A 26,824-nucleotide genomic window follows, 5' to 3' on the forward strand; every position below is an offset into this window, starting at 1 on the left:
TTCAATGGCTCAGATTTCAGGAGTAAATGGAGAGAGCTAATTAATAACTTACCCTCATGTTGTTCCAAACCCGTATGACCTCCTAAATTTTATCTAGCAGACGCTTTTATCCAAAGCGACTAACAAATGAGGACAGTAGAAGCAATCAAATCGAAAAAACAAAACAAAAGAGCATTAATATGCAAGTGATATATAAGTATATTAGTAGTGTTATATTTAATTTTTAAAACATTGTGCAGCATTTTTGTCCAAGCAATAATAAAATGACACATTTAATTTATATTTTTTCTTAAATCTTATTTTGTAAAAAAAAAAAAAAAAAAAAAAAAAACCCTGCATAGATTAGTGAAATCAAATTCGTGAATCGAATCGTGAGTTGAATGAATCGTAACAACATCCCTAGTAAACATATTATTATTATCAAAATTAGCCTAGTAATGATAATAGGACTACTATTAGTATCGTTAATAATAAATATAATTTTCATGATAGAATTAAAATAATGAGTATTATGGTTGGGCAGAAACAACCACAGTAAGGACTTTTATCCCATCTCCGTGGTATTCTGCCGGCCGGAAGTGGAGTCAGGATCGAAGCGGCTGCAGGCAGTTTTCTTCATCACGCTCTCTCGCACGGCCATCTTCCTTCAGCTCGAGAAGACCGTTCCTGCAGACATGGCCGACTACTCTAATGTCGCTCCGCCATCCTCAAACACGGGTGGAGGGATGAACGATGCTTTTAAAGACGCTCTACAGAGAGCCAGACAAGTGAGTGTTTTGAAAACGTCAAAAAAACCGTTCATGTCTTTAAACTTTAAATTTAAAAAAATTGATATGAAAGGTAACCGTCTCGTTACGTTAGCTAACGTGCTAACTTGAGGCCTTGATGCGTTGTAACAAAGAGGTTTCAGTTGTGTGTTCAGATTTTTCTTCTATTTCTTTCTTTTTTACTCTTTTATTTTAAAGCTTAATTTAAGACGAATGCTTTTGATAAATGATGAACCCATTTCACACTCGCTCCAACGAGCTAAAGAGCTAATTAGTAGTTTAAACTTACGTTACGAATTATTAGACAGTTAAGTAAACTGTGATTTTGCGTATGCACAAATAGTCACCTATTGCTGGAATTAGGTTACAAGGTATAGGAGGACCTTAATGTATATGTTTTTGATAATGTTTCATTCCATCCAATTATGAATAAGGCATGTAAGTTAACGTTAATTCCAACTTCCTACGGTTTTGGGTCCTGCTGAATCGACCTAATTTGTTCAGGACAACAGTGCAGGCCACACACTTTTACAGTGTTATAATCATACCGAGTTATTGAAAAACTTTTTAACTCTGCGTATCACTATATTATTTTAGATAGCTGCCAAAATAGGAGGTGATGGAGTATCCCCCTCTCCAGTTTCCAATGAGTTTGGTTATGGAGGACAGAAGAGACCTCTTGAAGATGGAGGTAAGCTCATTGGTACATTGTAGTGGTTTTGTTGTTGTACATAATAGTCAACATAAATCACAGTATAATCTCCTTAAATCCTGTGGTATTCTTAATTTATATAATGAATATATTGTTATATTTTAGTTAATGTATTTTTTTATATTTTGACTGGATTTTATGGTATGAAACAATACTCACTGCCTCACAATATGCAACATTTATTTTAATATAAAAATGCGGGTGTTTTTTTTTTTTTTTTATACTTATTTTGTACTCTGGTCAGCGATGTTATTAATTGTTTTAGATTCCAGTGTTTTGGTCTAAGCTGTTTTGGTCTTCTTTTCTCTCTCTCTCTCACACTCTCTCTCGCTCTCTCTCTCTCTCTCTCTCTCTCTTCAGATCAACCAGAAACCAAGAAGGTTCCACCAAGTGATCGTAAGCATTGCGATTGTCTTCTAGAAGGAACAAATTAGCTATTAAATATGTATTTAACTGTTTTAAAGATATGTCTGTAGCTCATCTCATAAATTCATGCTTTCATTTGCATCAGCTTTTTCATCTGTAATGGGAGGCATGGGTGGCCCAACAAGGTAACAGTTTTATTATTTAATGGTTAATTTGATCGTTTGTAATTTAAATATAATGGTACATTTCTGCTCTGCCTTTCGTCTAATGTTGTTTTCACATCTCTCTGCAGGTCTATATCAGAAGAGTTCAAGGTTCCAGATGGCATGGTTGGCTTCAGTAAGTGGACTTGTGGCACATTTTCACTGCGTTGTACGACTCGGCACGGCTCTGATCGGTTTGCTTTTCCACTGCAGTTAGTACTAGGGCTGGGATAATAAATGTATGCATCATAAATCGAGACATGAATCTTGCATTGTTTCTGAGATTTTCCGAAGGCATCGCGATTCTCTCTTGAATCGATTCTGAGCTTAGTTTTTAACAGCAGATGGCTGAATTATTATTTTTTTTTTACTTAATTATTTGTGCTATAACTATATACCGTGGTAAAAGCTTCAGCGATTGTGAAAATTTGATGCCGTCACACATCTAATGTACATACAATAGGACTATAATAGGGCTGGGCTAAACGATTATTTTTTGAACGATTAATCTAGCGATTATTTTTTCGATGCATCAATTAATCTAACGATTAATTTTTTTCAGACCGATTCAATTTTGATTATCTCCCCATTAATTGACTACTAACAATTTGTATATGTTGATTTACATATCTGAAGGAAAAAAACATGAATTCCTTAACATTGCAATATACTATACTATAATACAGCAACCAATGTAAACTTGAGGGCTTTAAGCTAATACAGAAAGTGCTTTTCCAAAAAAAAATCTATGCTTGTAATTTATTTCCTAAGCTGAATAACTCCCCTACAAAATCATCCCCATTACTGATTCTTTTTTTCCAAATAGAGCTATTGAAGTCATCTGGTTTTTTTTTTTGTTTTTTTTTTCCCACATCGCAAGATATGAATTTTCCATGCAGTGGAAAAGCAACATTACGAATTTGGAAAAACAAATATCCATTACTACGTGCTTTGGAGAAATTGCATTTAAATCTAATAAAAGAAAAAAATGCCATTTTAATTAAACCCTTGTTTTCAGTTATTGGAAGGGGAGGAGAACAGATTTCTAGAATACAGCAGGATTCCGGTTGCAAAATACAGATTGCTCCTGGTGAGTCAAATTGCTGTGTCCTTGCTGTGTGTGTTTCACAAGTCTGATTGTTGTCAGCTCTTTAGAGGAAAAAAAAATGGCAATGCTTATTCTGCACTCTACCCAACAGACAGTGGTGGCATGCCTGAGAGGTCAGTGACATTAACAGGCGCACCTGATTCAATCCAGTGAGTATCTCCACATATTCAGATAATTTTTGGTGGGGTATTTTTTTTTTGTAGTGGGTGAAATTAAAAAAAGAAATTTTTGTAATAGGGCTGCAAAGAGGTTGCTCTCGGAGATTGTAGAGAAAGGCAGACCTTCTCCAGCATTCCACCACAATGATGGACCAGGGATGTCTGTTCAGGAGATGATGATCCCTGCCTCCAAAGCTGGTCTGGTCATCGGAAAGGGAGGAGAAACTATCAAACAGTTACAGGTAAGGTGCACAAATTATGTTATTTGGTTTAAAGTTTCTACATTTTCTTTCACTTTTTACCATAAAAGTTTTTTTCTTAACAGACATTTACTTATTTAGTTGTTCAACACTTGTGTAATAGGAACGTGCTGGAGTCAAAATGGTCATGATTCAAGATGGACCCCAAAACACAGGTGCTGATAAACCACTCAGGATCTCTGGCGATCCTTTTAAAGTTCAGGTGGGTACATATAAACTACGTTGAAGTTATTCCAAATTATGGGCTGTATATCTAAATCAATTTAAATGTCTTGGTCTGTACAGCAAGCTAAAGACATGGTGATGGATCTAATCCGAGATCAGGGTTTCCGGGAACAGAGAGGAGAGTATGGTTCTAGAGTAGGCGGTGGAGACAGTCTGGATGTATGTACGGTTTTATAAGAATAACCTTTAGATTCTTTGTGATGTTATACATTTAGATAGAAATTTGAAAAGCAGTTTACTAAGTGTTTTGCTGTTGCTTTAGGTCCCTGTGCCAAGGTTTGCAGTGGGAATTGTGATTGGTAGGAATGGTGAAATGATCAAAAAGATTCAGAATGACACTGGTGTGAGGATTCAGTTCAAACCAGGTAAGAAAGATTTCCTATGTGCTCCTTTTTTTTTTTTTTTTAAATCCAAATAGCTTTCAGACCTTTGATATAAAAATAAAAGTGTTTTTTTTCTCTCCAACTAGTTTATCGCCATGAAAATAGTTAAGGAAGTTAGCATGATGTTAAATCACTAGCCAACCAGACTTTTGATACAAATACTTGTTGTTTTGCTTCAGATGATGGCTCCACACCAGAGAGGATCGCTCAGATTATGGGGCCTCCAGACAGGGCACAGCATGCAGCAGATATCATATCTGACCTGCTGCGGAGTGTTGAGGCCGGAGGCCCCCCTGGTCATGGGGGCAGAGGGAGGGGCCGTGGACAGGGAAACTGGAACATGGGCCCTCCTGGAGGCCTGCAGGAATTCACTTTCACTGTGCCTACCATGAAGACCGGCCTAATCATTGGAAAAGGTAAGTTGTTGATAATTGCTTTACCTTTAATGGGATATGCAATTTTTATATGACAGAAATTTGTAATGAATGAACATGATGATGATTTCTTCGCACTCTCTCTCTCTCTAGGTGGTGAAACCATTAAGAACATCAGCCAGCAGTCTGGAGCCAGGATAGAGTTACAAAGAAACCCTCCACCTAACTCAGACCCTAATATAAAGATCTTCACAGTCCGTGGATCACCTCAACAGATTGATTATGCCAGACAACTGGTCGAGGAGAAGATTGGAGTGAGTGCCTGAATTTTCACTATGCCTAAATGTGCTCATTTTTGGGGTTAACATATTAATTGATTGTCTTTCTGAAATCTTTCTCAGACAAATTATCTCAATTTATTTATTGCTTATTGCCTGATTTATACTTAAAATGATTTTGGTTTGTCTTAGGGTCCAGTTAGCCCTATGGGTGGTCCTCCTGGGCCCCATGGAGGTCCTTCTCATGGCCCTCCCGGTCCACCAGGACCACCTGCTCCCATGGGTCCATACAACCCTGGGCCCTATGGCCAGGGCCCTCCTGGACCACAGTAAGGAGTTTCTCCTTCATGATGTTTAGCATGTGTCAGTTTTTTTCAATTAGTCTTTATTGACACTTATTTTTAAAATAAAATGTATTCTTATTCTACAGTGGTCCCCCGGCACCATACCAGCCTCAAGGCTGGGGCAACGGATACCCTCACTGGCAGCAAGGTCAGCCAGATCCCAGTAAGTGCTCATTTCATAGCTGTGCTAACTAGGGTTGGTTTGGAATTAGGTTACCATTATGACTGTTGTGTACAAAACTGAATCAGAACGCAGATTTCGATGCCATTTAAATGCTTGAGCTGTTGATTAAAGTATTTGGAGTAGTTAGCCTACCATTAGCTAGCTACATTAACGTGCTTAAAATAAAATGCCTAAAGCTAAACTTCCCTTGATGATTTGCAATGAGAAGTGTTTCTTATCTAAGACTGTTCTCCAACAAAACAGAACAGAACATTAACATATTTTTACCACACAACATCAGTCAGATGCTTTCTTTTGTGATCTGACGTGACTTCATATCACAGAATTAGGCAGAAAATATATTCTATACTGTAAAAAAGGCATGTTGATTAGCAATGGATTATAAATCTACTTCTGAAAATACCAGACATGGCTTGAAGAACAGATGAACCATTCATCATTGCAGTCAAGTGTTTGTTCATTTTTCATCATTCAAAACATTTTCTGTCTTTTTATTCAGTCACATTGATGGCTGGATGGCTTAGTTTATATTAGGAATTTCAGGAGTGTCATGAGTTCTGTTACTTCTGTGATCCATATGTGGAGTTTCTGCGTGAGGGTGACCTCAGGCTTCCAGTACAAATGAAACTGATATTACATGCATTTAGCACTCGAGAAATAATACTTCTCTCAGAAGAAATTTGAAGTAGACACATAATCATCCATGTTATTCTCCAATGTTCAGGAGTTTTTTTTTTTTTCGCAAAAAACACTCTGATGTGCCAAGCCACCAGAACCAAGCCTAACTGTATTGTTGCATCCCTACAAAGAATACTGTCTACTTTCCTGTTATTAGTACTGTAACTGATATTATTGTAGTGGGGTTAGGTGGCTTAGGTTTTATTGTAAATTTAATTTGCAAGAGCTACGTCACAATTCAAGGATTAACGTTCAAGAGCTCCCTTATCGGTTCTGTTTTCAATACCGGAGAATAAAAGATACATTCTTAGATGTTTTGTTAGTACATGTTATCTTACACATTTTATCTCCCCAACAGATTAATTTAAAATAAGTTTATAATGCATGTTCACTATTCCCAATTCAGAAGACTGCACACACAGACTACGTCTCTGAATGCTTCTCATACTCCCTCCTCTCTGCCCCATGCGGTGCAAATCCTGAGTCGTGGACGAGCCGTATACAGTTGCCGCATTCACGCAGCTGGTTTCGTAATACTCGGTTATATTCGCTTGTGGCCCTGCACCTCTCCTTGAGCGCATCTGGCAGTATGGATGAGGCTTGACGCACGTGCGCAAACTGCGTCGACTTTTGCCTGGCTCCGCGTTTAAAACGAATGTAAATTCTAACTGCTTGCTAATATCACATGAATGAAAAGAAAAATTCAGCACATTTTCCACTTGTTCTTAAAATCCAAAATCCAATGTAACAAATGTAATACTTTAATAATTGACTAAAGAAATAGTTCTTTATAAAAAATAAACAAATATTTCCAGTGAAATTCAGTAAGTTCATTCTGTAAAAGTAGTTATACCATTACAATCTTACAAAAATATATATAGAACCCCTCCCAAAACACAATTGAAAATGTATTGAATTTCAGGGTTATAATGGGAATTCTATTGGTTTTAATGTAAACTAAAATGGTGTCTATTTGATGGATTCTATTGGTGGGATGTAATATGGCAGTTGGCAACCAATAGAACAACAGCAATTCCTATTGGAATAATTCCTAAAACAAAAAAGAATTTTGTAACCGTTTAAATGGAAACTAAGATTTTTTTTTTTATTAATATTTTTTTTATAAAAGCAGGGTAATGATACTCAAACGTTGTTGCACATTATTTACAATATTGAGCTGAAGCTTGACTTTGCAAATTTAAAATAGCAAATCAAATCGCAATTGCACAAAATTGCACAGCCCTACAGCCTGCATAAAGTAGCTGTGATTTTTCACTGTTGTGACTTGCATAAAAAGTTGAACGACAGTCACTGCCTTCAGTCACCACTCCAAGCACCCCCCACCATTCTATTCTACTTTTGCCAAACCCATAGACAACATCATGACAAAAAAGCTGCACTCAAGCACACCACAAAGAGTGCAGTTGACGGCAAATTAACATGTGCGTTCTGCGCATGCGTGAGAGGAACGAGCTGTCCATATCAGCCACTGTTAATAGTATATATTCGTCATTCAAAAGGAGAAACTGAATCAAAGATATAGGAGATAAGCGCAGCTATACAAAATGTAAACAAAACCGTGGTTGTTTATCATTTTGAAAATCACTAGTTGATAACTTTAATAATTTTAAGCGGCTCATGTGAAAACATTTGTGTATAAGAATGAATGGGAAAGATCACGTAACGTTTAAACTGCCTTTTGTCTGTAACGCCTATATATAGGTGCTTGTTTTGTTGTACCTATAGAGTAGTACTGCATCCTTTATATATCCAAAAAGTCTTTAGTTTTATATTTATAAAAGATAAAAACAGCTTTCTGATTCTCTCCAGAAAAAGCAGAGCTCCTGGAGGCGTGCCATGGGCGGAGCTATGATACTGATGTTTCGTGTTGTTTCCATTAACATATATTCACTTATGTGCTGTGATTTCCAACAAAAGACAGAAATCTGATGCAATTTTACTTACATGAATGGGGTCTTTTATCACTGGGATCGCTCCATGTGTCAAATCAGTGTCGGACCTGGCCTTGTTTATAAAACATTATTCACTCAAATGACCAGAACACACAAACGCACTTGATGCACTCTGTTACTGCCCCAGAAAAACAAACTGCATCCACTGTTCATGTAACCCTGGGTTCTTTGGGAAGCTGAACACGGTAAAAACGCACTTAATTTGGAGACGTTCTTGAACAAATCCAGCACTGGCGACTATTTCCCGATGAAGTGCGTTTATATGCAAGATCTCACTCTCCTCTGGTCAACGTGTGCGCAGGTGGGCTTTTCCGAGAGAAATGCTCATGTAAGGAGTTACACTCTCGTCTACGTCATTGAATCCATGATCGAAAAAAAACAGCCCAAACTTGTACCAACCCGGAAGTAAGATTTTCAGCACAGAAATTCTCAGTCATTCTTCTAAATTATGAGTGGAACACACCAAACAAATTAGCCTAACCATTGTTTACCGTCGGCACAACATTGGCCAACCATCAGCTTGGTGTATCCCGGCATTTACATACATTAGAATCTGCACTGGATTGAATGGGCCGTCTCCAGTTTCTCTTTTGTTTTGCTGCCTCCAGCTAGCGCGGTGACGTTGGCAAACACTAGTTAGCTGTGATTGGCCTTGTTGTGCATCACTCAACAACAGGCCAATCAGAAGAGGGCCTCATGAATATTAGAAAGGCAAAAATCGACCTGTTCTCAAGCAGACCCATTGAGAAAGGAGCTGTAAAAATATATTGAGATGGTTTTTGATACTTATACCGCAAATATATATTGTTAAGGACATCAAAACCTAAAAAAACTCCAGAAAGGTGTACATCATGTGACCTTTAATTTAAAGGTTATTATAATTATTTTAAAAATATATATATATATGTGTGTGTCCTCCACTGTCGGTTTGTGGCTTTTTTTTTTTAAGTATCGCTTGTTTGTTCTGCAGATAAAGCAGCGGCTGATGCTAATGCAGCTGCATGGGCAGCCTATTATTCTCAGTACCAACAGCAGCCCCAGGGCCCCATGACACCAACTTCTGCAGCCCCTGGCACAACCCAAACCAACGGACAAGGTACAATTATTAGTAGTAGTATTTAAAAAACTGTCAACCTCCCTTCACTCTAGATCTACTGTTGTCTGTTGCACAGTAGTACTTAGTAGCCTTTCAGTGTAGCCATCACTGCACAGTACAGTGTTGTCTTTCTATTAGTTTTATACGTTGTTCTGGGATGGCCATTTTTGACTAGCATTCATGGACAGGGCATTTTCTGAGACACTCGACCTGTTTGTGCAAAGTGCACCACCTAGCTAGGTGGAGGACTTTCTGCAGCCTTAGAAAGAATGGTTCTCAATTTCTAAAATTGTACCATTTTTAACAGGTGACCCGCAAGCTCCAGGTCAAAGTGGACAGGCAGATTACACCAAGGCCTGGGAGGAATATTACAAGAAATTGGGTATAAATATCTTGCCAAATGTAGCTTGAGGTTATTTTCTTTGAGAGATCAGGTTAAATAGCAGCAGGGCTTGAATAGCCAATCAGTCTAGCGGGGTATATTAGTGGCCGAGTTTTGTCTCTGGTGCTTGTCCACAGAAATATTGGTCTCAAACCCTGCTGTTCAGAATGAGGAGCTGTAGTGTCTCAGATAGAATAGGATTACCACAAACTGGAAAAAATCTGAAAAACTGGAATGAGATTATACTGGTCAGTTTTGTATATGTAATGAATACATATGTACACATTCTCAAATTTGTGCCTGAGTTTACGGTTTCATTGTAATTGTAAATATGATATTTTAATGCTAACTAAATTTGTTTTAATTGAACAGTTATTTTAATGTTAGTATAAAAAAAAATTGGTGGTAGACTTTTAGTATAGTTGCATGTTTTTGTCAGTAATTAATTGTAATTGTTATGTTTTAGCTCTTGATTAATGTCTGTTTAATCTCGTCTCTTCAGGTCAAGGTCAGCCTCAGCAGGACTACACAAAGGCATGGGAAGAGTACTATAAGAAACAAGGTAAGATATGGTAGATGCTTTGTTTTCTAAGTTTTGGGCAGCTGCAGCTCTTTCACAGTCCTCTGCAGTAGAGCTGCTGTGGTCTCGGGCTGCCCTAGAGTAAATTAGCGGGTTTCTGTCCCGCCACTCGGAGGTAGTGTGGCCGGGGTCGTTCCCCCTCTTACAAACATTGTCATGGAGTATTTTATCCTAAAATGTTGTATTAAGTAGTGGTTTACAACACTGCCAGACTCTTTTTCTGCTTGACCTTCCATCTGTAATGCTTTGGGTTTGATTTAATCTCAGGTCAAGCTGCGCCTCAGGCAGCTGCAGCGACGGCGTCTCAACCAGGAGGTCAGCCAGATTACAGTGCAGCGTGGGCAGAATACTACCGCCAGCAGGCAGCGTACTATGGCCAAGGTGCCCCTCAGGCAATGGGAGCTGCACCCCAGGCTCAGCAGGTACACCTCCGCTAATGCACTGCTCTGTCTCTTGCACTCTACACCTTTTTTTTGCTTCTAACATTTACTTTCACAGGTTCAGCAGGTTTCCAGATGAGTCATCGATACAACACAACCTAACTCTTTCCTCCTCAAACAGGCTTCTCTTTTTTGGGGGGGTGGGGGGTGTTGAATAAATGTTTCTGTTCTTAACATGTTGTGTATTTCTTATGTATTTCTTCTGCACAGGGCCAGTAATGTGAAGTGGACATAAAGTAAATGCTACATTGTCAGAAAAAACCTTTGTTAAATGTTTGGATGCAGACGCCGTGATGAAGATCTTAATTTCATTGGTTTGAGTGTTTAAGCTAGATCGCAGACCAGCTCTAAAGTCAAGTATAAATATATATATATTTTTTCCTTTCTGTTTTGCCACTCTTGTAAATGAACGGTTTGTTTTTAGTCGGGTAATATTGGTCATTCCAGCTTCTGTATCTCCTGTATCTCATGTAGTTTTGAGACTAATTAATAGTCATTTTCTTGTAAATCATCTCCGTTCTAAAATGATATGCCTGTTGTGTTTTGCAATAAAACAATGAAACCTCCTGTGTTGGTAAGTGGGGTGTAACAGTGGGGAATGTTCTGTGAAAATTTCATTTCATGTTTTGGGACCGGGTTGGGGGAGTGGTATGCAAATTTACAAAAATGCTCTTTCCTTTTTATTTAATTTTTTTTCAACTGTCTTTATTGCCCTGAATTTTTCTTTTGATTCCTGGTTTGTTTAAAAATCTCGATCATTGATCATTTGACATTGCTTGTTTAACAAATGGACAGCTCTGTTTTTATTCTGCGTTTTTTGACTGGTCATTGCTGTGGATGTAGGTGTAGGCAGGTTATCTAAGGCAAGGTGGCTTGGTGTTGGCAAGGTATGTGACTCATGCAATAACTCTTCAGTGCTGTAGTGTTGCTCATTCTTGTACTGCATTTTACCTGGTGTGTTGAGGTAGTTTGCACTGTTAATGAGAGACATTTCCTCCCTCACAGGCGAGATTAGGAAGGTGGTAAGCAAGTATGCGTCTTTACATAAACTATTGCTTTTTATATTGTGACTGCAATCATGTTGCAAGTATTTTAGTTTGTTCTCCAAGTTTGCTGCTTTTTTACAGGGCAGGTCAAGTATTCTGATCAACAGTTATGTCTTGCGAAATTATTTGTCCCACATCCTATATTTTGTATGTCTAAAATCCAAAAATCGTGTATATATATTTATATCAATAATGCTGCCATTTTAAAAACATTTTGATACAATTAAAAATAGCTTGAGAATGCAAACGTCGACTACTTTTTCTGCCCATTGTCTGTTAGCATTCCTCCAATATAGGCCTATAGGTTTTTGGAGACTCTGGCCTCCTACACCAGTGATATGAGCTCTCCACTGTAAGTACAAAATGTACATGACTTAACGGGCCAATTTGATTTTTTTCCTCCTGTCAATGCATTCTTTGACTGAATGAAACGCAATGTATTTAAATCTCTAAATGTTCAAATGCCCTTTTTTGGGGTAAGTATGTCAGGGGTGTAATTTTGTTTTGACATGTTTAAGACAATGACCTGACCCTTTTTCTCTTTGGATAATCTTTGGATAAACTAAACAGCATTGTGTGATATTTAAAAATTGAGTCGTTGCTATGTTGACACTGCTTTAGTCATTTAGGTCTTCTCTCGGACTTATAATATGAAACTGCTAACTATATCACTGTTTTTTAATCAGTCACTGTAGAAACAGCATCTTTTTCCATCTGCCAATGTGTGGTTTAACATTGAATAGACCTGGAAATTGTCTGTCTTGTGATTTGTCAAGTATTTATACTGCATAGCCCATAACTACCATCAACCAATTGCCTCTTACAAATACTGATTAGTTTTAATGTCCGGTTTCTGACCTGTTTGTGATTTAAGGTCATTGAGGCTGTAAATTTGATGCTATGACGATTTTTGGCTGTTCATTAGTGAGCAGTGCATTGTCTAATCTTGCAGTGTCATCTCTGACCTTGCACCTTAGGTTCTTCAGCAATAACACAGGTAAGAGTATCCTAAGAAATCAAAACGATTGAGCCTGTGATCTAGTGTAATGCCTTTCACCTTAAAAACCGAGGTCAATATGTGCTGCTGTTTTAATGAAGGATGTCTCTAATAGGAGATAAACTGACGTATGCCACAATCGTCATAATTTAGATATGTCGGAAGTATGTTTATTTTATTTTTTTCCATATAAATTGCATGAGATTGACCTGTAGTTAACAAATGTTTTCCCTCTATGGAGATCTAACTAGGATTATCCTGTTTACTTTTTTACTAATTGAAACCAATTTGATTTTGATTTGATTGCTTAATTGTTAGCTTCTGGTAAGTCTTCAGTCTGGTCCTCTTCTACTGTTACACAATGCATGCAGATGTGAAATGATCCAGAGTTAGCCCTATGAATGCATTCACTGATAACTGACGTATACTTGTATGTATGCTCATGTCATTGGTTCATTGGTTTGCAGCTTTCTTGTTGCCCCTCTGTAGTGCTAATGTTTGTCCCACATTGCTGCCTTCATTCTCACTCACAGTGTTGAAGATGCTGCAGGCGTAGTTCGTAGAAATCAGGTCCTGAGCTAGTTTGTCCTTAAGGAGGAATCCTTTGAGTCTGTGTCTCCACTGAACGTAGACTGTTCAAAGGCTCCAATTATAAGGTAAAAATATCACAAGGAATCTGTCAATGTTACTGTTAGTTTAGGGTAATGCCAGTTAGTTTTGATTATATGTGGCAATGTCTCTGTATTATTGGTTATCTGATGGTTCTATGAAATGTTTTTGAGTACATGCTTTGCCTTTTAAGTGTAGTCATCAGTGCTGTACAGGTGGATCATGACCAGGAACTTTTTTTTTTTTTTTTTTTTTCTTCAAATACATTTGCTAGACTGGTTTTTGTCAGTTAAACGAGAGTTGATTTAAACAAAGTGTTTATCTACTGCTGCATATCTATTTGTATGCATGCAAGATGTTTCCTTTTGAGCAAATTGTTCACAACAGAATTCGTGGGGGTCTTAAAACGAAGAGAAAATCGGAGGCTATCTGAGAAATTTGGAGCATGCCTTTGAGGTAAAACTATCATGAACTGTTAGTTGTTGAATGTACTTTTTGATGTTGGTCTGAAATGTTGAAGATTGTTGCCATTGTCATCAATAAAATTGTAATCACTAAAATTGTTTTTTGAGGTTTTTATTTAGCAGTGTTAAATCTAATTCATACTTGTGTACTAGCTAAACATGTTTATGAACAAAATGCAGCTTTAATCCCAAAGAACATTACAAAAAACATCAATTGTTTGAGCTTTAATAGATCATGTAATGACTTAAATTTAGAACAGCCAGCTGTTTCATGTATTCTAACTGTTGGGAAGTCTAAACTGAATTCATGGCTAGTGTTAAATTAATTCCCATAAATGTTCTGAGACTCTTAAGTGACCTACATGAAGACATTTGGTTTAAAAACCTCGAGAATAAACTTTTGTTTTCAGAACTATGAAAATACTCATACTTAAAACACAGTCTCAAAACAAGTACCCAAAAATTTTGATCATTCATTGAGCATATCACTCAAGTATAAAAATTAAAGCTACTGGAATACCACATGGAAGGCATATAAAATATACATCTCTTTCTGTTCTTACCCACTTCATTTTAAACAGTAGACAAACTTTATAATTCATTGACATGGCACTAATAACAACTTGAAAGACAAGAGTCATGACGTACAGTGGACTCCGCAGCTGTAGGTAACCATGAAAATGTGGAGGGTATGACAGACAGATGTAGCTCACTGAACCTGTGCTTCCATCAACGCACTGGGTACCAGGTGCAAAGGTGTGCCACTACAGCAGTTTAGGTGATGGATCATGTCAGTGCCCAGATAGGCAAGAAGCAGTTCAGAGCGTTGGTGAAGCAAGTGCAGGATGTCCTCAGCCAAAGTGTCCAGACTACAGTAACGTACTTTATCCAGATCAAAAATGTCCTTCATGAAGAACAGCACCTGTTCCTGTGGACAAAAGACCGTTTTATTACTGTACGACTACATTCAACAAATCTGACATTGAAGACATTTGGTGAAGATTATACCTTTGTCTAACAGACCCCTGATCATCAGTATAAAGTTATGGAGAACACAGTCTTATTCTAGCCTACTAAGGGTTCCTCAAATCCAGCCATGGAGGGCCCTGCAGAATTCAATCTCTACTCAGACAAACCTTAGCAAGCTAATCAACTTAAATCAAGGTCTTCAGAGTTACTAATGAAGTTTTATCAGGGTTTGGGCTATACTCTGCAAGACAGTGGAACTCCAGGGTATGGTTGAGCCCTTCAAAATGGAATGCAGCAGAATGAAGCTTTTCAGGGTTACTAGTTAACTTCTAGGTTGGAGCAGGAAGTTGGCCCTCCTACAGCAAGATCGAACACCCTACTTTCATCAAAAAAGACCCCCTCCTGACCAGGGGTGCCCAAACATTTGTCTGGAGGGCCAACATCCTACAGAGTTTAGCATCAGCCAGCTTCAACACACTTGCCTGGAAGTTTCTATTGAGTCTGAAGACCTTGATTAGTTGGTTCAGGGGTGCTTAAATAGGATTGGAGCTAACCTCTGCAGGACAGTGGCACTCCACAGGTTTGGATACCCTTGCTCTGGACCAAGGATATCCAATTCTATGGAGATTAGCTTTAACCCTAATTAGACACAACAGAAGCAGCTACTTAGGATTTTCAAGTTTACCAGAAACTTCAGGGCGGGTGTGTTGGATTGGGTTTGAGGAAACTCTACAGGAAAGTGGTCATCTGGAAACAGGATAGGACTCCCAGGACAAACCATGGTCTTTTTCAGTTGTGCAAAAGTTCATGGACAAGTACTAGCCCTTGTACCGTAGGCATGCCATCCGAGACTGACATGCAGATACAGAGGTCATCAAATTACAGCTTACCTTGAAATAGCAGCAGAAATCATGCAGGGAACTTTTAGGGCCTAGAAACCCCCAGGCCAAGACAGGACTTATGTGTTCACACACTGCATAGAAATGCACGATGAAACCATCTTGAACCTAAACACACAAAATTAAATATTATAAAAAAAAATATCTTTCTGGCTGTTTGGAGAGATTAAAATATTCTAATCTCTACAGCAATCAAAACGTTTACATTTCCCACAATACCTTCATATGTTGCCTCTTCTGTTTCAGAACAGACCAACAACTTGATGCAACAGCCTATGATAGGAAAATACAACTTTATTAAATATCAGTGTAACCGGAATGTAATTTTGTTGAGGTTAGATCAAATGTTGGTGATTCTGTACGCACCGTTTCTTTGAAAGAGTTGTTGAGCCAACGATTGTTGACCACATTTTGAATGGATATAGGTGGATTCTCAAGATCCTCAAATGAGTCCATAAGGATGAAGTCAAGAACAATGTCATAGAAGTTCAGATGTTTAACCTGAAGAGAAAAAGCACAAACCTTAAACAACAAAGTTAATGTCTTTAAACTTGAATACGGTTTAATATCCAGGACCAGTCTTGTATCTGTATAACAAGAGATGTCTCACCCCTCTTGAAGAAAGCTCCATCTCCGTGTTCTCCCAATGGTCCGTTTGCTCCAGAAAGCAGATCATTTCTTCAAACACCTCCTCAAATCTCTTTGGGCTCTTCAAACCACACAACAGGTCAGTTGGGTTGGGGACACTTCATGTGGAACCACATGGTAGAGAGAAAGAACACTCACCTTCCTTGCTTTGACTATAATCGAAGACAGTATCTTCTTTCCTGTATCAGCCAGAAATGCTCTGGTGGCTCTTTCACATAAGATGACCTGAATTAAAATACAATGTACAGTTAAATTTTTTTCCCCAAACAGGCCCCATTCCAAATGACTCACTTCATGTACTTTGCAGTCTTGCAGGCTTAATGGACACATGTGCATGCCCAACATAATATAAGATCAGGCCCTTTCTATTAGAACATGCTATACTACTCCTAGTTCAATCTCTTGTTTTGTCCAGGCTGGACTTTTGCAACACTCTCTTGGCAGGTCTTTTTTAACCAGTTCTATCAAACCTCTACAACTAATCCAGTATGCGGCTGCAAAATTAGTCTTTAGCACATATCACACCTCTGTTCATCAGTTTGCACTGGATATCAACACTTACACTTTGTTGATTTGATTGGTTCTATTGTCCTCATGTAAGTCTATTGTCCTCATGTAAGTCCATTTGAATAAAAGCATCTGCTAAATGCTTAAAGCTGCAGTCTGTAACTTTTGACGCTCTAGCGGTTAACAAACAGAACTGCTTGCGTCTTGCGGAAGAACATTGTAGCCGGAACTACTTCTCTCTGTTTATGTCAATGAAGAATCACAAAGGTACTGGGTTACTCCACTGCGGTACCCCCGAAGCAATCTAAACTAGTCCGAATATAAACACTTATTATAGATGTACCCTAATGATTCAGGACAGGCTAAAAACATGGTTTGGAAAATGGATTCATGGTGTACTCGCTTATTATATACATTTTGTAAATCTTGAACACAAAAAAAAAGTTACGGACCGCAGCTCTGATTGGTTGTTTCTTACCGGGAGCGGATGAATTTCTGCAAATGGCAATAGGATCACTGGGAGGAGCCAGAGGAGCTTGATTTTTTTCACAGATTATCTGGCTCATATTCTACTGTCAGGACATGACAGGTTTCACATATACATTTTTACAAAAGTTACCTACTTCAGCTTTAAATGCACAGCAGACTTCAACCCTAAAGTTAAAGCATCTTAACGTTATAAAAGAGTGGATTTGAAGGAAGACCAATGTCAACAAGTCTGCAGTTTTCCTGCGGAATTGGGCTACTTTTATTTTACACTTTTTATTTAGCAAACCCCATCCCCTCAGAATGAAGTATGTTTTTGAGGACCTGCTGGGCTAATTTTGTTACGCAGACCTTGCAACCCTGAGGAGGAATTATGAGGGTTTATGGTGCCATGTGGAACGGGACTACAGAGTAAATTAATCTGTCCAATGCAACGCCATTAACATAGACTGTCGATTAAACATGATGAATTAAACAAATGCAATACCACCCCAAACCCCAATCAGGACATAAGAAAGAAATAATTTACCTGACATGCCTGCCGTATACAGTGCAGCTTTGCCAGGAAGTCTGTGTCTCCAAGACATTCAAGCATTTCAGTTCTGTTGTTTAAAAAAAAAGACCAGTGAACAACACAAAGCATATCGACCTAATATAGTATCAGCTCTGTGCATTATTTTTTAAATTTGAGCAAACATACCCTTACCTATAAAATAGATCCGTTCATACTCTCAAATCAGTTTGGATAAGCCACATTCAAATATCCAATCCCTGACATACTCGACTCACCTTAGCACTCGGCAGGAGATCTTTCCTTCCTCAGCCATCTGCAGGGCGTCCTCATAGAAGGGGTGATGACACAGTGACTCCAGGGCATGGGCACTTCTCATCTCTCTGTGCTCAGTTAACTGAAACAATATGCTAAATTTAAGAAAACATTTCTCATACCTTCTGTTTCTGTTACACAGGTTGCACAAAGACTTCCCTCTCACCTCTGCAGCAGAGACGAAGGAATCTGTTGAGGCGATACTGATTGAATCTCTCAGACAGGTGTCCTCCAAGTCCTCCCGCACGGAGAGATCCATGTGCTTGTCTGCACAAATGAGGGAAGATTAGATTGAAGTGCCCTTATCTCGTATAGGTGAGCGAACTGGTCTAATTCCAAAACAGCAGACTGCATAAACCGATTCAGGACAAATGAGTTAATGGGGTTTGCATGTGGATGGGTGTGAATCGAGTGCCATGTGCTCTGAGGAGTGGGTAAGAGATAGACTCGTAAACAGTTGTAAGGTTGGCCCATGACCAGCTTCTTTATTTAGATACAGAACATGAGCGGAGTAATGAGACCTCAGTAAACAGAACACGCAAAGCTGCACATCTACAGTGTCTGGTTCTCTGTTTGATTTAGAACTTAAAATATGAACAGTTAGTAATTTATTCACCCTCACACTGTTTCAAATGTATGTGACTGACTTTTTTTCTGCAGAACAGTTTTTGGTCCAACTGATGTTCACTGTATGGACTAATAGAACAAAAAAAAAAAAAAACTTCTTCAAAACATCTGGTGTGTTCCACAGCAGAATGAAAGTGACAGGTTTGCATGAAGAAAACCAAGTTACTGGCCACAGTCGGTTTACACCTGCAGCCAGTTATCATCTAAATGGCTTTAATTGATCTATTCATTGCTTGAATATACAAATGAGTTCAATTCCAGACCCAAAGACCCTTGGACTGGGAATGCAGTATTGTTTTTACTTAGTGTTTATTCAGTGCACTTACAGTGTTTTTTTCCTTACACAAGGCAGGCTTCTAATGTCCTTGCGGTCTCAAGTGGTCTGTTGTTCATGTGTTTATTGTTTGACTGGGAAAAAAAAAATGGACCAGACCAGTGATGCCAAAAATATTCAAGGTGCATGTGCGAGCTGACTGTACACAGTAAATGCTGTTAGAAAAATTTGGCATTGCACGTAGTATGCTGAAACTTGATGGCTAGATATAGATGGCTAATTTAATTCCACAATCATTTGCTGTTGTGTGTGCTATTTGTTATAAGAAATCTTTGGGACACTTTAGTCTCTTATCTGTAATTTTTTTCCGTGCAATACATTCTTGACAAGTATAAATTCTGCCTACAAACTTTAAACAGCCATAGTTCTTAGACTATTATCATTATTTTTTACATATGAAACCAGTATAAATTACGGTTTAAATATTTAAAAATACAAATTAATTGAACAACAATGCGTCAACCTGTCACTCGTGAATTAAAAGTCAATTTTTTAGAGTAGAGTTACAGTGCACAGAGCCAATCCTAGTGATAAATATTACATGCGAACATTCATTCACTTCCACTTACTCATCTATTGATGTATCTTTAGTTTACCGCTCACCGCTTATAGGATGTGTTGAAGGGTCTGTCATTTCCAGTGCTCCCTCAAACTCCTCCTGGAGCCGATATGCTCTCTGTAACAGGGACTCCAGCTTTCGAATGAAATCTACACTGATGATGTCCTAATAAAGAATCAAATTTATCATTAGAACAGTTTGTTTTAAGAGCATGGAGATTCATCTTAGAAAACATGGCTAAACTGGGCCCAAACATTAACATTTGGTTTACATTTAACAGTATTAACCAGTTCAAAAAACATTTAAACAGTTCAACAATAAGTTAACTTGTATAAAAATTTAGACACCGTATTCTGTTTTGCTCATCTTTTCCAGAGAAAGGCAGTGCCTGAGCGCACGCAGTGATCACACTCTCTCTTTTGTTTGTGGTCTATGTTAACAGTTCTGTTTAATACGAATAGAAGTCTGTCTAATAATCAGATGGTTAAAAGAATTAATGTATACAAAAAGTATTCTAAAGATTGCTTTCTATTTTATTAGTAATAGACAGGCAATTCTAATACTTTCTCGTTTGCCATCAGCATTAAGCAAATACGCATTTATATAATTTAAACAAATCTTTGAATGACTAATGAATATTTAATTTCACAAACCTTGTGGAGTGTGCATTTTTATCCTGTATGATCGTGATGGTCGGTCCGTGTGAATTGAATGCTTTAAACGTGATTTCCAATTATGCTGCTCTTTATGCATTTGCCCACAGTAATAGTCATGTCAATTTCTCTGTGTGCTGTATGAAAATGAGTGTAACCTTAGCTTTATTTGAAAAATATGATTCCTAATGCACACAAACTTCCCAGAATACTGAGTGCCCTGTTGATTACAGTTGTTACTTCCTTTTTAATTATATTTTTATTAAATATTTATTTTTTGAAAAAAATACTGCGTCATCTCAAGTAGAAGTAGGTTTATTTTGCACATTTATTTTATAATCCATTGTCAAATGATTTAAAATTCTTAAATATGAATAAAAAATTATGTTTATTTTCCAAGATATCGGCATCGGCTGTGAAAACAAAAAACGGTCGACCACTATTAAGACCTATTGGCGGTTTTATAATTTTTTTTTTCAATATTCATCTATAAAAACAAACAAACATTAATACCCATACATTATTTATGCACCACTGAATTTAAATATTTAAAAAATATAAATATTAAAAAAAGATTTTAATGATCTTTTAGGGGGCAAATTCTCAACCAAACCTTTATATGTGATTTATTTTGTGATTTATTGGCACATCATATAATTAATTATATTATACATTTAAATAGCTTGACAGCCCTAGTTACCATATTATATTCCTTTATTATTGGAACTCATAAACACGTTGGTTTAACGGGGCAAATAGTTTTACAGTTTACAGCACTTTGTTACTCTTCTAGTTATTTACCAATAGCAGCTAATGAAGTCACACATTCACTGAAAATAACATACTTCCGCTTTGCAAAATGAGGAATATCTCCCGTTCCTACTGAGGACTACAGTGGTTGGCTAGTAATACCTCCATGCTTTCTTCTGCAATGGCATCTCCAGCTCCCAGCTTCACGGATGCACAACTTTCCTCATCTTCCGCTTGCCTGCTGCGGAACGTTAGCGCCTGTTCCCAGCGCCGCAGAGCCTCCTCGAACAACTCCATTCCTGTAGGTGAGACATCAATTCAACATGTGGAACTTTCTGTAGATGAATGCACACATCAGATTTAAATTGTTTCAAGACATTATCAAATGTTTGTACACAAATTATGCTTAAAATTGAACAATGCTTTCCAGCATGAATACATTTAAGTAAAATGTTAATTTTTTTTTGTTTATATATACACACACATATATATACATACATATATATAAATATACATTATATATATATATATATATATATATATATATATATATATATATATATATATATATATATATATATATATTAAAAAAGTAAATATTTTCAAAATATATGTGTATATTTATATATACATAAATATAGTAATACAGTACACAGACATATGTAAAAAATCTTTTACTTTGGATGCGAATAATTGCGATGAATCATTTGACGGCACTAATAATGTTTCTATTTTATCTTCTTGCTTTCTTTTTATTATATATATATATATAATAAAAAAATATTTTAAAAAAACTATGTGTGCCTCGTTAAACTAATCGAGACTTGTCACAGCACTTACCGTATTTTTTTTCCTCTTGGTTCATGTCAAATTAATTATGATAAATAAGTCGCACATGACTATAAATCGCAGGACCAGCCAAACTATGAAAAAAAGTGTGACTTATAGTCCGGAAAATACAGTAAATATTATTGCTCTTCTGTTGGTTCTGACTGCTTCTATATATTCCTCATTTGTAAGTCACTTTGGATAGAATCCTCTGCCAAAAATAAATATAAATGTAATGTAAGATGAGTTTTTTTACCCATCAGGTAGAGGTTCTCTGGAGTTGTGACAGGGATATTGAGCACATTACAGACGTCACTGTCATCTCCTGCTCCGTCCCAGCAACTGGAGCCATTAGCACAGGTGGAGCTACTGGAGGAGTGCCTGCTCCTCACCTGAGAAGAGATTTCAACATCGCAGTTTCGCAGTAAAGCACTCACTTGACAAGACTGCTGAAGTCACAGATATAATATACAACTAACTAAAGATGATGACAATAAAACAAGTTGCTTACGGAGGCCAGGCTCAGCAGGGAGCCCGAAAGCTTGCTGTACAGGCTACCACTGGACACCACATTACACGAGTAGCCGTTCTTTGAGCGCAGAGGGAGATTTTGACACTCAAAACCTGAGAAAAAAAATAAAGCCAGTGTATCAATACATAATGGTAGTTATATTTTATTTCATTTTATTCATTTCTTTTAAAATAATGTTACTGAACCCAAATGTTTGAATAGTGTAGTAGCACACTATACATTTTCTCATAAAACGATTTCAACTGTAATAATACTCCTTGTTGTTTAAAGGTGATTTGCGATCGGTTTTTACCTTTTTTCAGTGGGACAGTGTTGAGGAACTCGAACGTTTCCTGTTCTACAGGCGAACCGGCTTTTTTCTTGCCCTTCCTCCTCCTGAAGCGCCGGGCGAGGTAGATAAGGGAGATCGCGCCGAAGGCAGTGGCGGCAAAGAGCTTCTTGGTGCTGGTGCTCAGACTCACCTGCTCAGTGAGAGAATGGAGAGACATAAGACAACGTTTAACTGTAGATCCAGCGCTCAACTCAAGGCACAGAGATGGAGTGAGAACTGCCGTTAAGAGAGGGTGAGACAGTCAGACGGGGTGACAGCAGGGATTACATGACTGGAACTGACAGCCTGGCATTTAGCTGGGCGTACGGTGATTGGCTTGAGCGATCTGATCTACTGAGCAAGTTTAAGCTAATCGCAGGCACAACATTTATGAGAAGACACATAATACCATCCACTAGTGTCTGTGAGAATGACCTAAACATTGTTAATGAGCAACACTTTCCTCAATTCATGTCCTCCATTAAAAAACAAGAAGAACTCTATACATGACACCATGTAACACGTAGAACAACAGTGCCTATTATTAGCAAACAGCGTCGACTTATTTATCCTAGCTGCTACATGAAGCACAGCTACACATGACACAGCTTTTCCTAATTTGGCACCGAATAATGAAACTGAGAACACTTTTCTAGAGCTTGACCATTTCTGGTTGCCTATACAGGTACCAAAGCTTTTGTGTTTCCCAGTAGAAAGCCACACCAAAAAGGAATGGAAAACGATCTCTTTGAAGGAATCGGTTTTAAGACATAAGCTTGCAGGCGAGAATAGCAATGCCACCTGTGCTCTGCTAATACCAGTCTATGGCTAAAACCCATCTTCTCCATGGCAGTGAGCTCAGTGCATGCAACACACATATCCCAGCATTCAAATATCAATCAGACACAGCTGTGAAATCCATAAAACATAAGTTATGTTTTATGGATTTCACAGCTGTGTCTGATTGATATAGATGATAGTTATTAACTAAACTGCTCAAAATGGAGATCAAAACAATGGGAATTTGGTGAAAAGCCGAATAGAAGACCATAAGCAAAAACTAGGTTGTGGATTTTCAAACTTATTACTAATAAAAACACACACAAAAAAAACTTTAAGAATTAATACATTCATTGAATATTTTTTACAGCTTAAAAGCTAAAAATGTATCTGTATATAAGTCTTTAACATTGAGGTCTACAGAGACTTGCATATGTTTTATATATATATAGTACAGACCAAAAGTTTGGAAACATTACTATTTTTAATGTTTTTGTAAGAAGTTTCTTCTGCTTATCAAGCCTGCATTTATTTAATCAAAAATACAGAAACAAATGTAATATTGTGACACATTATTACAATTTAAAATTATTGTTTTTAAATGTATTATACTTAAAATTATCGCTTATTTCTGTGATGCAAAGCTGAATTTTTAAGATCATTATCACATGATCCTTTAAAAATCATTCTAATATGATGATTCATTGTCAAAGTTGGAAACAGTTCTGCTGCTTAATTTTTTTTCAGAACATGTGATACTTTTTTAGGATACTTTGATGAATAAAAAGTAAAAAAAATAAGCTATATTTTTAAAATATAAATATTCTGTAATAAAAATATACACTACTGGTCAGTAATTTGGGGTCAGTAATTTTTTTTTTCTTTCTTTTTTTAAATAAAATCAATACTTTTATTCAGCAAGGATTTGTTCAATTGATAAGTGATAGTAAAGAAAATATATTATTAGAATTTTTTATTTTTTATAAATGCAGTTCTTTTTAACCTTTTATTCATCAAATATATTAGACAGCAGAACTGTTTCCAACACTCATAATAAATCAGAATATTAGAATGATTTCTAAATGATCATGTGATAGACTGGATGTTACATGTGACACTGATGGCTGGAGGAATGATACTGAAAATTCAGCTTTGCATCACAGGAATATATTTTTTTTTAAGTCTATTCAAATAGAAAACTATTATCTTAAGTTGTAATAATATTTCACAATATTACTGTTTTTTCTGTATTTTTGATCAAATAAATACAGGCTTGATGAGCAGAAGAAACTTCTTTCAAAAACATTAAAAATAGTAATGTTTCCAAACTTTTGGTCTGTACTGTATATATATATATATATATATATATATATATATATATATATTGACGATGTGATAAGCTTAGAACACAGTTTACCTGTGGAAGGGAGGAATAGACTGACAGTGGCAAGTCCATAAAGCGCAGAGTGGCCAGCTTCATGGACACCTGTGTGTTTCTAAACAGGTCCTCGGTCATCATCATGCCATAACCCCTCTGGATCTCAACTGCAGCTCATTCTCCACTTCACCAGGCCAACCTAAAAGAAACACACATTACATTTGTTATATCTAGATGCTGAATTAAGGATCATAACATTACGCATCTATCAGTAGGATTGAGCAGCTGACACTGATTAAGAGGGAGCTAGAGACAGACAGGTGGCATGTAAATGACGAGATCCAATTTTTGTTAAAAACACCCAACGATCATGGCCAAAAAAAAAAAAAATGGGACCATGAAAAAATGACCCCCATTTATCCCGTTTCGATCGTTAACTCAAAACTGTTAAACAAATTTATAAAACTCATCATCAGAAATACTGAAGTATTGGTACTGACTGAGATTTATAAACTGAGGGCAACAGATAAAAAAAAAAGTACTGCAATGCTTACATTTACGCTGTATCTACGAGACACACCATTTGTCCTCCATCACTCACTGCGATAACTGAGCTCACGTGGACTCCGCTAACAGACTCCGCGAATCTGGAACTCACTTCCGGTGCCACTGGGACTCCAAAATAAAAGTTCAGGATACTGGCTTTAACTTGTGGAGCGACTCGGCAGGTTAATTCAAAAAAGGATATTTATCTCATCTTTTACTTACTTGCTTTTTTTAAACGAGTGTTTTCCTTGGTTTATATATAAAAAAGGGGTTATTACCGCCAAAGAATACTATAAATTACTAGATGTTTTAATAATCCTTTCAGGTGTAAATTATTGAATTAAAGAATAGTTTCTTTCATTAAAGCAGCAAAGAAAGTGCTATTTTTTATGTCTTTATTATTACAAACCACAGAACAACATAAAAAGGTTACAAACACACTAATAATAAAAAAACAATAACAAAACAACTAATAGCAAAAACAAATGAATAAAAAAATCATTCAAAATATTCAACTGGAAAAAAAAAAAGAAAATAAAAGAAAGGCATTACGTTTAAATTTTAAAGATGCTATACGTTTTTCCATAGCCTATTGCAATAAGCAGTATGAACGAGAGGTTTATTAAGAGTTTTGGTTATTTTTATAACAGTCAAAGTTTTTATTAAGATAAAATACATTATGATATGTTAAATTACATATAAATTATATATAGTAATAATTAATATAGTTATGTAATAATATAATAATAATATGTAAGAAAGTGATCATAATATACGTGTTATAATTCAATGTTTTGAATTTAAATATTTAAATAAATGTAAGCAGTTCTATATTACTAACAATATGACAGCTATGCTTGCTTTCACTGTACAAAAAGACACTGGAATGTTGACATTTTTAGGATGATGATACTAAAAGGTATTTTTTCTGGCTAAAAATATTTTGTACAGCAGGTTTTTTAGCAAGGTTTGATCTTGTTGATAATTCAGAGGCCTAAGAAATGTGATATCTGATGCAGTTGATAAATGGAGGAAATTTACCACAAGAAAGTTTTTGTTTGTATTCTTGTAGCAGATGTCCTCCATTTACCCTGTCACATTTCTTAGGCACAATTTACTACACACACACACACACATATATAATGTAGTATATATACATTGACCAAAATTATAAACGCAACACTTGTTTTACATGATTTTAATTTTTCATGAGCTAAACTCAAAGATCTAAGACTTTTTCTATGAACACAAAAGACCTATTTTTCTCAAATATTGCTCACAAATCTGTCTAAATCTGTGTTAGTGAGCACTTCTCCTTTGCTGAGATAATCCATCCACCTCACAGGTGTGGCATATCAAGATGCTGATTAGACAGCATGATTATTGCACAGGTGTGCCTTAGGCTGGCCACAATAAAAGACCACTCTAAAATGTGCAGTTTTACTCTACTGGGGGGGGGTCTGAAAACCAGTCTGTATTAGCTGTGACCACCATTTGCATCATGCAGTGCAACACATCTCCTTCACATAGAGTTGATCAGGTGGTTGATTGTGGCCAGTGGAATG

The 26,824-nt window shown here is 36.9% G+C and overlaps 2 protein-coding genes across 4 annotated transcripts; one reads left to right on the plus strand and one right to left on the minus strand.

Annotated features, from left to right (window-relative positions):
- Window positions 1-564: 564 nt before the first annotated feature.
- Window positions 565-13,723, plus strand: LOC128025827 (far upstream element-binding protein 1-like). Of its 3 annotated transcripts, XM_052612355.1 has the most exons (20): window positions 566-767; window positions 1,365-1,458; window positions 1,840-1,875; window positions 1,991-2,030; window positions 2,138-2,184; window positions 3,067-3,138; window positions 3,248-3,305; window positions 3,394-3,556; window positions 3,678-3,776; window positions 3,860-3,958; window positions 4,062-4,164; window positions 4,362-4,598; window positions 4,710-4,870; window positions 5,027-5,163; window positions 5,265-5,341; window positions 8,984-9,109; window positions 9,417-9,491; window positions 9,994-10,053; window positions 10,339-10,493; window positions 10,722-11,078. In XM_052612355.1, the coding sequence occupies exons 1-20, from the start codon at window positions 675-677 to the stop codon at window positions 10,728-10,730; spliced, it is 1,941 nt and encodes a 646-aa protein (XP_052468315.1). In that variant the 5' UTR covers window positions 566-674; the 3' UTR covers window positions 10,731-11,078. The 3 variants fall into 3 exon arrangements, with proteins under 3 accessions (XP_052468326.1, XP_052468315.1, XP_052468336.1); XM_052612376.1 differs by lacking the exon at window positions 9,417-9,491; XM_052612366.1 differs by lacking the exon at window positions 9,417-9,491 and having other exon boundaries at window positions 565-767; window positions 10,339-13,723.
- miga1 (mitoguardin 1) lies at window positions 13,724-25,399 on the minus strand. The gene is made up of 16 exons (XM_052612389.1): window positions 25,268-25,399; window positions 24,753-24,912; window positions 22,538-22,706; window positions 22,225-22,337; window positions 21,970-22,105; window positions 21,048-21,184; window positions 19,527-19,647; window positions 18,129-18,229; window positions 17,926-18,044; window positions 17,666-17,738; window positions 16,282-16,368; window positions 16,106-16,204; window positions 15,862-15,996; window positions 15,715-15,768; window positions 15,487-15,603; window positions 13,724-14,555 (listed from the first exon to the last, which is right to left on the minus strand). The coding sequence occupies exons 2-16, from the start codon at window positions 24,855-24,857 to the stop codon at window positions 14,337-14,339; spliced, it is 1,785 nt and encodes a 594-aa protein (XP_052468349.1). The 5' UTR covers window positions 24,858-24,912; window positions 25,268-25,399; the 3' UTR covers window positions 13,724-14,336.
- Between the last annotated feature and the right edge of the window lie 1,425 nt (window positions 25,400-26,824).

The sequence above is a fragment of the Carassius gibelio genome, chromosome A2, assembly GCF_023724105.1.
Source record: "Carassius gibelio isolate Cgi1373 ecotype wild population from Czech Republic chromosome A2, carGib1.2-hapl.c, whole genome shotgun sequence".
NCBI classification, from domain to species: domain Eukaryota; kingdom Metazoa; phylum Chordata; class Actinopteri; order Cypriniformes; family Cyprinidae; genus Carassius; species Carassius gibelio.

Bases quoted from the DNA above. Each gene is read 5' to 3' on its own strand.
- LOC128025827 (XM_052612355.1), top strand. From the start codon at position 675: ATGGCCGACTACTCTAATGTCGCTCCGCCATCCTCAAACACGGGTGGA. The intron at 3,557-3,677 runs GTAAGGTGCACA...CTTGTGTAATAG, and splicing joins AAACTATCAAACAGTTACAG to GAACGTGCTGGAGTCAAAAT. The intron at 9,492-9,993 runs GTATAAATATCT...TCGTCTCTTCAG, and splicing joins GGAATATTACAAGAAATTGG to GTCAAGGTCAGCCTCAGCAG.
- miga1 (XM_052612389.1), bottom strand. From the start codon at position 24,857: ATGATGATGACCGAGGACCTGTTTAGAAACACACAGGTGTCCATGAAG. The intron at 16,369-17,665 runs GTAAATTATTTC...ATTTTAATTCAG, and splicing joins GTATACGGCAGGCATGTCAG to GTCATCTTATGTGAAAGAGC. The intron at 16,205-16,281 runs GTGAGTGTTCTT...TGTGGTTTGAAG, and splicing joins TTATAGTCAAAGCAAGGAAG to AGCCCAAAGAGATTTGAGGA.